This window comes from Trachemys scripta, chromosome 15 (assembly GCF_013100865.1).
Source record: "Trachemys scripta elegans isolate TJP31775 chromosome 15, CAS_Tse_1.0, whole genome shotgun sequence".
NCBI classification, from domain to species: Eukaryota; Metazoa; Chordata; order Testudines; family Emydidae; genus Trachemys; species Trachemys scripta.
Window position 1 is genome coordinate 22690394 of NC_048312.1, and position 12543 is coordinate 22702936.

The 12543-nt window shown below is 44.4% G+C and overlaps 1 protein-coding gene across 1 annotated transcript in view; it reads right to left on the minus strand.

Moving 5' to 3' along the window:
• Positions 1 to 1955: 1955 nt before the first annotated feature.
• The window catches only part of CCDC60 (coiled-coil domain containing 60), a 108787-nt gene continuing 98199 nt past the window's right edge, over positions 1956 to 12543 (minus strand). The window contains exons 12-16 of the mRNA XM_034791610.1: positions 10225 to 10314; positions 9256 to 9378; positions 7317 to 7448; positions 4389 to 4578; positions 1956 to 2798 (exon numbers count right to left, since the gene is read on the minus strand). Coding sequence (XP_034647501.1) covers positions 2691 to 2798; positions 4389 to 4578; positions 7317 to 7448; positions 9256 to 9378; positions 10225 to 10314 — 643 coding nt within the window. The 3' untranslated portion in view covers positions 1956 to 2690. The remainder of the gene's footprint in view (positions 2799 to 4388; positions 4579 to 7316; positions 7449 to 9255; positions 9379 to 10224; positions 10315 to 12543) is intronic.

Here is a 12543-nt window from a genome sequence, read left to right on the forward strand (position 1 = left end):
GAGAGAATTCTTCTAGGAGTGGGTGGGTCAGGTTTTGTGGCCCGCATCATGTGGGAGGTCAGACTAGATGATCATAATGGTCCCTTCTGACCTTAGAGTCTATGAGTCTATATTCTCGTGGGGGCCCCTGTGGGGCCCGGGGCCTGGGGCAAATTGCCCTCCCCTCTGGGCAGCCCTGCCTAGACAGAAGGAAGAGAGGGGAGCTCCAGTTCTCGCTGGGGCAGCCCTTGACAGAAGGAGAGACAGAGAGATAGAGGAGCCATTGCCAAGCAGAACCGTGCTTAAAAAGGGCCCTCGTTTCCTCCACAAACGTTTCATTAAAGAACTGTAATATTCAATGCTGAAATAGTGCTTTATACAGTCAAAGCACTGGAGAGACATTAGCAAATCACACTAGGTAGAAGTAACTCATCTGACAAGTGGGTAGATTCTTTAGGTCAGTTTCTCAGCAGGCGTAACTCTATGTGGTTCCATTGATTTCCATGGAGATTCACCAATTTGCACCTGAGCATCTGGTCCTTTGAGTTTCCATTTCTGATTTGTCAGGGAAGAGCCGGAACCTGGTACTTTGCTCACGAGGACATCCCCAATTCTGAACTGTATTCACCAGCTAAGAATAAAGACTGAAACAACAGTAGGTTCCAGCCAGTGTAACAACAGCTTAGCTATGAGATCACTGGCGGTTAAATGATGACTTATGAAAGCCTGCCAAGAGGAGTAGTGGGGGGAGGCAAGCAACACAGGTAGTTTTCAGATGGAGCTTGATCCATTTCTGACTGGGATTATGAATAAGGCTAAAATTTTGTCATGGATATTTTTAGTAAAAGTCAGGGACAGGTCACAGGCTTCTGTGATTTTTTTCTTTATTGCCCGCGACCTGTCCCTGACTTTTACTAAAAATATTCATGATAAAATGGGAAGGGACTGGGCAGCAGCTGGGTGGCTGGGAGCTCTGTTCCCCCTCTCCCCCCCCCCATTGGGGACTCAGAGCTCCAAGGTCCCCCTGCCCCGTGGCGGGGAGCAGCCGCAGTCCCCCCGTCCCCCATAGAGGCCAGGAGCTGTGGGGTACCCCCGCTGCCCATGGCAGCAGGGAGCTTGGGGGCCTGCTGCCTCAGGCGGTGGGGGTACCTCACAGCTCCCTGGTGCTGTAGTAGGCACCGGGGGGACCCTGCAGGTCCCAGCAGCCGCGGCTGAAGTCACAGAGGTCTTTGGAAGTCACAGATTCTGTGACTTCCATGAGCTCTGTGACAAAATCGTAGCCTTAATTATGAGACAGGGTTGCCTGCAACAGCAAGGGACTGGACTTGATAACCCAGAAGTTCCCCTCCAATCCTAGTTTGGTTTAGATTGAATGTAATATCAACTATCACCACACGATGTCACAGCAAGCCAAGTAATGAAGTATGACTGGCATACAAACGGAAGTGATACCACAGTAACACAAGCCATATTTACAGATTCCAAGGAGAGTAAAATAGCCAGGCCATCCTATCACACATTCACTAACAAAGCATTACTGCCATTCAATGATCATCGTACTGACCTCAATCCTGATTTTAGTCTTGTTTTCCTTCGTCTTGTGGCTGGAAGATGAATTGAACTCTAGGGTTCTGCATAACCAGATGTTCTTCCGGAAGCTTTGACAAGGCCTGGAAATCCCAAGCCCAGTGGCTTTTTTCTTATTTCAGGCTTAGTCACCGAAATGCCAGATTTACTATTAATGGGAAGAGCTGTAGTGCCTAGGAATGACAGAGAACTAACACCTTGTGCTGTCGTTGCACTCCGGTGCCCAGGGATGGCACTGATGAGTCAAATTGGGGGGGTGGAATGATACGTTTCCCTGGAGGGGTCACTCAGTAATAGTCTCTTTAGTCCCCTCTCCTGCTGAGGAGGAGTCATTCTACCCTCTTAGCGAACAGCGGACGGATGATAACTGAGCACTCAGAAGAGCAGGTGAAAGGACATCCGTCCGCTTTTGGCAGTCACAACTGGAAAATGAACAGTTATAGAAAAGCACCCCAGAATACAGAACACTTGAATAGTGATTTTAATCAAAACCAATGCAATGTGGATATTCCTAAAAAAATTGTAGAGAACAAATGCAAACATTTCAACTAAGATACAAAAACTAACACAGAAAGGATTTGGCTCAAAGCTTAAAATGTTCCAGTGCTGGGGATTTTTTTTTTAAAGCAAGGGCAAGATGGCGAAACTGAGTGCGGAACAGACTGTAACAACTAAGATCGGTATTCTCTATCTACAAATCTAAAGCAGAAGGTTCTATAATGGAAAAGGGTGAGCCAATGAAAAGGTGTTGGTGAATCTCAGTTCTCCATTGCTATTTGAGGAATGTTTTTGAAGCACTTGTATGATATTGTGCTTTACAACTTGTCTTAATTCTACATGCAAACCTGAGAGTGAGCTCTTGCTGCAGTCCCATAAGGCTACCTGGAAAGGGACTGCAATATTTGGTTTCTCTTTCTTGGTGGTCACTGGGTAAATATGGGCTGGTGTTAAGATGAGCATTGTGGAGTTACACATTTCAATAGCTACCGAGCATACACAATTGGAGCGGTTTCCAAAGTTTTTTCCCCCAGCCCTCATTCAGGCAGATCTCACCAGGAACCAGATCTCTGCCTGAAGCACCAAGACTTCCCTCTTGTGGCCAGGAAACCAGCTCCTCTAACCGTTCAGCACAAGGGTGGAGCACTATGAGCTCTTCTGGGGATTCTGACTCGAGTCTGAAGCCACGCTTTGTAATCCTCTTCTGGCATCTGAACAATATTTTCACGCACAAACTGAAAAATAAAGGGGCATTTTCCTTAGCGCTTTATATTATATATAAGAGATACTGATACCATCTGACTGTGGGACAACCACCATAGAGCCTGCAAACTGTTAGCATGTTAACCTCCTTTAGATTGGTGCGATAAAAATGAATAGGGAAGTAAGTCTTTTAATACAAGTTTCTATAATAGTGCATGTTAATTAAAATGAATTTTAAAATCGAAGCCGCTATGATCTTCAGTATTATTTACACCCTAAAACCTGCAGAGCTAAGGTTGTATAAAGTGTAAAGCTTTTCTTTTACCCAGAGTTGTGTTACATTAAATTGGCTTAAAGATGAATCAAAGTGTTAGTTTGGAGAAGTGTCAGGCAGCAGGTTTTTCCTCTTCCTGAAATACTCCCACTGCCTTTATCAGATCCAGGCAGAAGGAACACTAGAGCCCTCCTCTGTGGATGCTTGTGGAGAAGGAAGAAGAGGCTGGAAACAACTCAGTAGCAGCAGTAGTTTTTGTTTTAGGTGTCATTCCTAACACTAGTGTGAAGGAAGAGCATGCAAAGGGCACAGAGTGGAAGCCACAATCAAAGAGAAAGAGATACAGAATAACTGGCAGGCAACAGAGAATCTAGGCTTCATGAAGTGTGCATAATGGTAAGGGGAGCCTCCCTGGCGCTACTTTGGGAATTCCTGGTATGATTACACGAGACAGGGCTCCGGAGACAATGGTTACCTTTTTGTAAGTCACCAAGAAGTGCAGTTAAACTATCCCCAAGCTTTCTGGGTGTTGGAAGAACTTGGCCTTTTTAATCTCATGACACAGATGTGTATAGTTTGTGTATAGATGTGTATAGTTTATCTGATGTAGATGAGCAGCTTGTGTGTGTTATTATTTAACAGGTTACTGTTGCGGGTTTTCGGCTGATACTGTAACCAGGAGAGGAAAGGGCTGTGATAACAATAGAAACCACAAGGTGGCAACATTGCCTTGTTTAGAGTAAGTTCATCCACAATCTATATTTAACATAACCTCTCCTTTCCCCCTTCCATCTTTCCTTCTCTCCCTCTTTCTTCTTTCCCTTGTGCAGATTATTTCTAGAGCCCTTTACTTGAGCCTCTTGAGTAGGTCTTTACACATAACCAGAGCAGCTTTTATTCACATGTTGCTGAAGCCTCTTCAAATAAATCTGCAGATTTCACAGTTCACTAGTGTGCTTCTTATTCTCTAGTGCTTGGCACACATCACATCTGTGAAATACAAGCCTTTCCAGAGCACAGCAACAACTGAATGTCCCTCTGCATGTATTCTACTTATACTAACCTGCTGTCACTTTCACTCTGGCAGCAAATAAAATCAGTGATGAAATACCACCAACAAAACAATAATCATCAATAATATTTCTCAGTTACATCGCACCTTTCACCCAAAGAGTTTAAAGGGATTTACAAAGGTGGATATTATGATCCCCATTTTGCAGGGACGTGGCCCCATCGTCCCAAATCATGTATCCTTGTAACCTACCATTGGGTAAATCACACTGCAGGATGCCTTCCCTCCCCATTCCGCCCCCCAGGATTAGAACACTAACACATGGACTCTCGTCACCTCCACGGCTGCACAGATGTCTGGAGAACACAACTCCCATACACGTAGCTCACTCAGCACCTTCAGAAAGGTGGTGGGACGGATTCTCACATCCGGGTTCTTGCCAAACTTTTCCAGTTTCTTTAAGATTCTGTGTGTGTGATTGTCATTCTTCACAGCATCCGGGATTCTGGACAGCAAACTGGAAAACCTGTAAGAGCCAGCAGAGCAGAGCTGAAATAAACGCCCTTGAAACTGATGTTTACACTGCTGGGCACCTCAGACTTATCTGCTTTATTTGCCCCCCCACCTTTCCCCCCGTCACAGAATGTGAGAAAAAATGTCTTTGTGGGACGCTTCACTGAGCATTACATGCCAGGGAATGATGCAAAGAAGCTTTGTTTCTATTGTTAACAGGACTGTGCACCCAACTTCCTTTGTACGGCATTAAAAAGAGATCCCCTGATTAGTCATTTACATTCCGGATGACAAACCTTTGGTGTGAAAGCAAACAATAAAATACTGACAAATGTTTCCATTTTACTTCTGATTTGCCCTGTTCATCTCTTCTCTCTCTTGTTTAGCCTCTATAGATTTTCCGAAGCAATCACAGCCTGATCTGACACACTTTCTGATTTTCTTTACTGTCCCTTTTCCCCTTGCTGTCATCATATTTTTCCCTCAGTACGTGCTGAGATAAATCTTACTGATGTGAGAGTGTGCTTGTAACTTTCAATCTTTGCCATTTCACTCTGAATATGGAGACTCAAGAGGAGAATTATACATTACAATAACAATAAAGCTCTTGTGAAAAGATGCATTTTTTTTAATGTCCTGTATAAATTTTTGTAGTGCTGCTTTGACAGCCCTGGAGACTGATGTCTCCAACCCCTCCAGACTGTATGTGTCTGTGGAAGTGTGGTGGCTTCTCCCTTGTCCCCTGCAGGTCTGGAATTTGCCAGCACATCAACTAGTCTTTAGCAGCAAGTGCGGTCTCCCTCCAGCTGAAGATACCACGTATCAGTCTGTCAGCAGCAAGAGGAGGTTCTTCCCAGAACCAATAAGGGGAGACAGTTTAGGTCTTGTCTAGTCAGAGGTTCTCAAACTTTAGCAACCTGAGGACCCCCATTTTAATTGAAAAATTTTAATCCCCCGTTCAGCTCCAAACCCCACCCCCACTCCACTCTTTCCACTAAGGCCCCACCCCTGCCCCTCCTCTTCCCCACCTCAAGAAACGCTGCACTGGAAAGTGATCCCATTTTAAGCATGCTGGCATAGGTAAAGTAGTACAACCTCCCTAGGCCTTGTCTACACTAGGAGGGTTTTGTCAATATCGTTATAGCAGTAAAGTGAAATTGGCAAAGCTCCTTTAGCGTGGGCACAGTGATGGCTGCATAAAAGTGCTTATAATCAGTACAGCTTATGCTGGTTGTACCAATATAAGCAAAATTAGGGCTAATCTACACTACCGAGCCTGGGCAAGCGTAGCTAGACCAGCAGAGCCCCCTGGGGAGCTGCAGCATAAGCCAGCAGAAGTGGTTCTGCCTGCATAGTGACACCACCTCTCCGAATGACATTAGCTAAGCTGGCAGGAGCACTCGGTCATCTTAGCTGTGTCTACACCAGGGGTTGTCCCGGCAGAGCTACGCGGCTAACGGTGTGATTTTTTCATACTCCTACCTGTCGGAGCTCTGCCAGCAAAACTTTGCAGTGTAGATCTTTTTAGAGGTATAACTGCATCTACACTGATGCTTTTACTGGCATAGCCGTGTTGCTTAACAAATAATAAATCACCCCCTCCCTAACCATAGGTATTCCAGTAAAACTTTTCAGTGTAGACCTGGCCCTCGTGTGGATGCAGTTTTATTAGTAAAAAGGTACTTTACACCAGAACAGATATTCTTGTATGGGAATAACGATACTGTTATAAGGTTCCTTTATACTTGTATAAATACATCCACCCTAGGCTTGTATAGATACAATTAAAGCAGTAAAATAAAATCACACCCCTACTCGACAGTTATAGTGGTACAGCTTCCAAACTTAGACCAGGCCCTTTGATTTGGGAGGCAGGTGGGGTGAGTATGCGCTACAATGCAAAATGCAGCTTTTCTAAATAGACCAACATTTGCTTCTAACTCATTCTCAGTTAGGGTCAGTTGAGAATAAGCATCTGGAACGTAGACTCTCGACACAAAATCTGCCGCCACTTTACTTCAGTGGATTCACCGAGGGAAGACTGACGCAGCAGCCCTATTTTCTGTGCTGTGCGATATAGCTATCTAATTCCCATCATCAAAGGCTGGAGCTCTGCAGGAGTGCTTTATTGAGAGGTGCCTGCTTATCTCATGGTGATGATGCCTTTTGCCCCTGGGAGGGATGAAGTTGATATCTGGGTGCAGTTTATAAACACTAGCGGGGAAACGTTCTTCAAACATGTGTGATGGATAGGCAGCTGGAGGCAAAGTCCTCTCCATCATCAGCATTGCTAATAGGAACACAAGTTTTCATTTCCAACACCACATTATGTATGGATCAATGTATACTTATAGAAGGCCTGTCATCCTAAGGATCCCAAAGTGTTTTGCAAACTTATGCCTCCTATAAGGCCATAAGCTGGAGATGGAGAGGAGATGCAGAGTTGCCTGGAGGCATCAGACCTTTTTAAAATGGAAACAAGCTACTTACACCCTCTCTCCTCCCATCTTCACCAAGCAGATTTGCAACACAAGGTGAAATCTGGTCCTGGATATCATTGTTGCATCTTCACTTAGACAGTGTTTATAAGGGTGGTAAAATCAAGCCCTGAGCGATGGTATTTAAGAGGGTTTACAGGTTTCTAAGACGACTTTCTTTTGGTTTTATAGAAAAAAAAAAGCTGAAAATAAAGAAGAGCTTTTGGTCCTAGAGGAAATGCTCTGGGGGTGTGTTTAGCTCTTCCTTCCTTACCAGTTGCGTTCATCTTCGTCATGTTCTCTTTCAGCTCTCAGGCCACACTGTCTCATTCTTTCTAGGTCTCTCTCAAAATACGTGATGTTTTTTAAAGATTGGTATTTCTGAGAACTCTTCTCCTCCCGCCTCCTACAAATATACTTCAAAAAATTAAGACCGCATATTTTAAAAATTGACATTCTGATTGAACGTTAGCTGGGAAGATACTTAGGATGGTGGAAGGCAATGAGATGAGAAGAATAGAGCATGTTCAGGCCATCGCTACTAGTAATATTTTGCACTTTGATAGCGCTTTATAAATTAAGTCTCTCTGAACGATTTACTAACAATTAATTAAAGCCTCCATCAATTTAGTGAGCTAGGTAAAGTATATACTTAAGGATCAAATCATCTGACACTGAAATGCAGTCACCTCTGAGTTGTAAAGTATCTGGTATTTAAGAGCATACTGCAATACTACATAACTCAGGGCAGGAAGAAAGAATACTATTTTAAATATCTGAAACCCTAGGGAGAATAGGCAGAATTTAATTACCTGAACTGGTATTTTGTCCAGGATACCACACTAATATGCCATATCGTACAAAAAGCCCCATCCAGGTATATTGACCACAAGTAGTCCGGACCTCTGCTTCTCTTCCCATCCAAAAGCAGCTTCTTCAGCAGCACAGTCCCCATCATCACCACAATGGGACCTTGGTTTAGGGTGAACTCAGCCAATAGAGTGCCACCTACTGAATTACCATCCAACACTAGTTCCTGTCACAACACTCCAAATGATCCTCAGAGTCCCCTCATCCAAATACTGATCTACCCTGCTACTCTTGTGAGATTTTATGAGTTTATAGTGAAGGTGGAATGGTTTCAGGTAATTAGATAGGGTCTGATTTGTTCTTTTATCCTGAAAGATCCAAGAATCAGTCAATTCTTCATGCAGTCACAATGGGTGACTATGAGAGGTGGCAAAGAAAACACTTTGGGGCTCTGGAGAGGACCTAACATACCAGTAGAGGCGTGAATGTAAGAGTGGTGTGGCAGGAGGAGAAACTGGGGATACTGCCCTTTAAAATAACTATGTGAAGAGAGATCTCAGGTCTCTTATTTTCTACAGCTATAGCGCTCAGATGAGTCATAGGTGAAACATTTCAGTCTTTCTAGAGGAAAGGATGACCAATGCTGGCTGATCAATGGACCAGAATTGAAGCAGGCCTGGGAGAAGGCTGCTCACTTGTCCTACGCATGAAACAGATGGCTGCAATTGTAGACACTAGAATTGCGCAGTAATGTGAAAGGACAGTGATCCACATAGCGATGGCGGATGACCCTACAGATCATGTGCGGATTGGCTCTAATTTGGGGTGACTGAGTAGCCGCTCTTTGGGAGAACAAGGATTTGCTTCAAAAGTAAGTAAATCCAACACTCCAAATGTGCTGTGCTAGAGGGACTGGGATTCTTGGACCAAGGGTTACACTGGAATTTGAAACCTTAGCAGCAGTTTAAGAGGTTTGTGTGACAAACTAGGAAGGCTGCCTTCAGCCTGGAAAAAGTTAATTAAAGATATACTGTTGAACGTCACTGAGTCCACTGAATCACCTGGCTAGAATGTAAAGACGACAATGGACTCTGAAGTTTGGGGGAACTTTTTCCCAGTGCCTGTAAATTACACATGTAAAGGTAAATATTCTGTGCAATGTCCTTAGGAATCATGCAGACAAATCTCAGCACAGTGGCTTGAATATTTGGCCCAGAGTGTACATCCTTGCATGGGTACCCCTAAAATCAGCTGGGCATATACGCCATATGCCATTACTCTGGTACCACTCCACCGAAGTTAGCAGACCCATCTCTAAAAGGTTTGAGAGCATGTCCTAAGTATGTTACAGAAGTGAGGCATGCAGTGCTTTGACAGCATTCAGCAAGCATTCAAGTTCTTACCGTTCAAGGATCTCCAGGTTGTCATGCAAACAAAAAGCTGCTTCTTCAGCTACTGCAGAGAACTTCTGCCTCATCTCAGCACACAAATGATATTTACTTTGAATGAAATAGCTGGCATGGGAGCTGCAGGTGAAAGCACACAAACACCATAGTTATTCGTTTCTGTGAAACAGTGCTGGGCAGCTCAGAACACAGAGCTTTGTAAAGTGATGTGAATTGAAAGCCTCAGCTCTCAGATTAAAAGTTAGGACATTCCTGGTCATAAACATGCAAATGAAGGAGTACAGAGCTGGGTTTAGAACTGAACAAGTACTAGAAAAAGTGGTCTGCAAATATTCATCTGAATTCAAAAACAAATCTTTTCATCACGTCCACAACGTCTTAGTGTTCACCCTTCTGTGGGTGACAAATCGAGTGCTTGAGATTAACTAGCAGGAATATTCACAAACCACGAATTGCTAGCTTGAATTCTGAAATATTCATGGGCAGCAAATTTCTAGTTGCAGATTCATTTGAAAAATTCATAATTTGCACTGTGTTGGTTAGTTATAGAAATCATCCAAAACAGGGAACTGAAGCAAAACTACATGAAATATAAATAAAGAGCAGACTGCAAATTGCAAATAATACCAGACACTGTGAAGAGGACAGGCAGCCCCTTTGCTAATAAATGGTTATGATCTCACACTCTTTCATATAATCTGCAACTGGTAAGGTTTAACTAGGCTTTTTTTGCCCAGTAGTGGAATTAAACACAGAAGGGTAAGTAGTTAAGGCAAAATCCATAGATTTGGCTTCACAACTCACATTAATGTACATGGGAATCATATAACAAAATCCACATGGTATTGCATGGAAACCAAGCAGTTTGTGTGTCAGATAGTACATATACTCTTGCAGGGTTTTGCTTATAGTTTTGCTTTCCACATGAATGCCCCTCAGGAGCATTGCATCCAGCATGCTACCTACCTTTTAGGCCTCTTTATATGTTTTGTGCTCTCCTCCTCCTTAAAGGTTGCTGTGGTTGTTTTGTCCTCCCTCAGAGTCACAGATAGTGAACTGCAAGAAAAAACAAATCATAGAATATCAGGGTTGGAAGGGACCTCAGGAGGTCATCTAGTCCAACCCCCTGCTCAAAGCAGGACCAATTCCCAACTAAATCATCCCAGCCAGGGCTTTGTCAAGCCTGACCTTAAAAACCTCTAAGGAAGGAGATTCCACCACCTCCCTAGGTAACCCATTCCAGTGCTTCACCACCCTCCTAGTGAAAAAGTTTTTCCTAATATCCAACCTAAACCTCCCCCACTGCAACTTGAGACCATTACTCCTTGTTCTGTCATCAGGTACCACTGAGAACAGTCTAGATCCATCCTCTTTGGAACCCCCTTTCAGGTAATTGAAAGCAGCTATCAAATCCCCCCTCATTCTTCTCTTCTGCAGACTAAACAATCCCAGTTCCCTCAGCCTCTCCTCACAAGTCATGTGCTCCAGCCCCCTAATCATTTTTGCTGACCTCCACTGGACTCTTTCCAATTTTTCCACATCCTTCTTGTAATGTGGGGCCCAAAACTGGACACAGTACTCCAGATGAGGCCTCATCAATGTCAAATAGAGGGGAATGATCACATCCCTCAATCTGCTGGCAATGCCCCTACTTATACAGCCCAAAATGCCGTTAGCCTTCTTGGCAACAAGGGCACACTGTTGACTCATATCTAGCTTCTCATCCACTGTAACCCCTAGGTCCTTTTCTGCAGAACTGCTTCCTAGCCATTCGGTCCCTAGTCTGTAACAGTGCATGGGATACTTCTGTCTTAAGTGCAGGACTCTGCACTTGTCCTTGTTGAACCTCATCACATTTCTTTTGGCCCAATCCTCTAATTTGTCTAGGTCCCTCTGTATTCTATCCCTACCCTCCAGCGTATCTACCACTCCTCCCAGTTTAGTGTCATCTGCAAACTTGCTGAGAGTGCAGTCCATGCCATCCTCCAGATCATTAATGAAGATGTTGAACAAAACTGGCCCCAGGACCGACCCCTGGGGCACTCCACTTGAAACCGGCTGCCACCTAGACATGGAGCCGTTGATCACTACTCGTTGAGCCCGACGATCTAGCCAGCTTTCTATCCACCTTATAGTCCATTCATCCATCCCATACTTCTTTAACTTAGTGGCAAGAATACTGTGGGAGACCCTATCAAAAGCTTTGCTAAAGTCAAGGAATAACACATCCACTGCTTTCCCCTCATCCACAGAGTCCGTTATCTCCTCATAGAAGGCAATTAGGTTAGTCAGGCATGATTTGCCCTTGGTGAATCCATGCTGACTGTTCCTGATCACTTTCCTTTCCTCTAAGTGCTTCAGAATTGATTCCTTGAGGACCTGCGCCATGATTTTTCCAGGGACTGAGGTGAGGCTGACGGCTTGTAGTTCCCCGGATCCTCCTCCTTCCCTTTTTTAAAGATGGGCACTACATTAGCCTTTTTCCAGTCATCTGGGACCTCCCCCGATCGCCATGAGTTTTCAAAGATAATGGCCAATGGCTCTGCAATCACATCCGCCAACTCCTTTAGCACCCTCGGATGCAGCGCATCCGGCCCCATGAACTTGTGCTCATCCAGTTTTTCTCAATAGTCCCAAACCACTTCTTTCTCCACAGAGGGCTGGTCACCTTCTCCCCATACTGTGCTGCCCAGCGGGAGCTGACCAGTCTGGGAGCTGACCTTGTTCGTGAAGACAAGAGGCAAAAAAATCATTGAGTACATTAGCTTTTTCCACATCCTCTGTTACTAGGTTGCCTCCCTCATTCAGTAAGGGGCCCACACTTTCCTTGACTTTCTTCTTGTTGCTAACATACCTGAAGAAACCCTTCTTGTTACTCTTACCATCTCTTGCTAGCTGCAACTCCAAGTGTGATTTGGCCTTCCTGATTTCATTCCTGCATGCCTGAGCAATATTTTTATACTCCTCCCTAGTCTTTTGTCCAACCTTCCACTTCTTGTAAGCTTCTTTTTTTGCATTTAAGGTCAGCAAGGATTTCACTGTTAAGCCAAGCTGGTCGCCTGCCATATTTACTGTTCTTTCTACACATCGGGATGTTTTTTTCCTGCAACCCCAATAAGGATTCTTTAAAATACAGCCAGCTCTCCTGGACTCCTTTCCCCTCATGTTATTCTCCCAGGGGATCCTGCCCATCAGTTCCCTGAGGGAGTCAAAGTCTGCTTTTCTGAAGTCCAGGGTCCGTATTCTGCTGCTCTCCTTTCTTCCTTGTGTCAGGATCCTGAACTC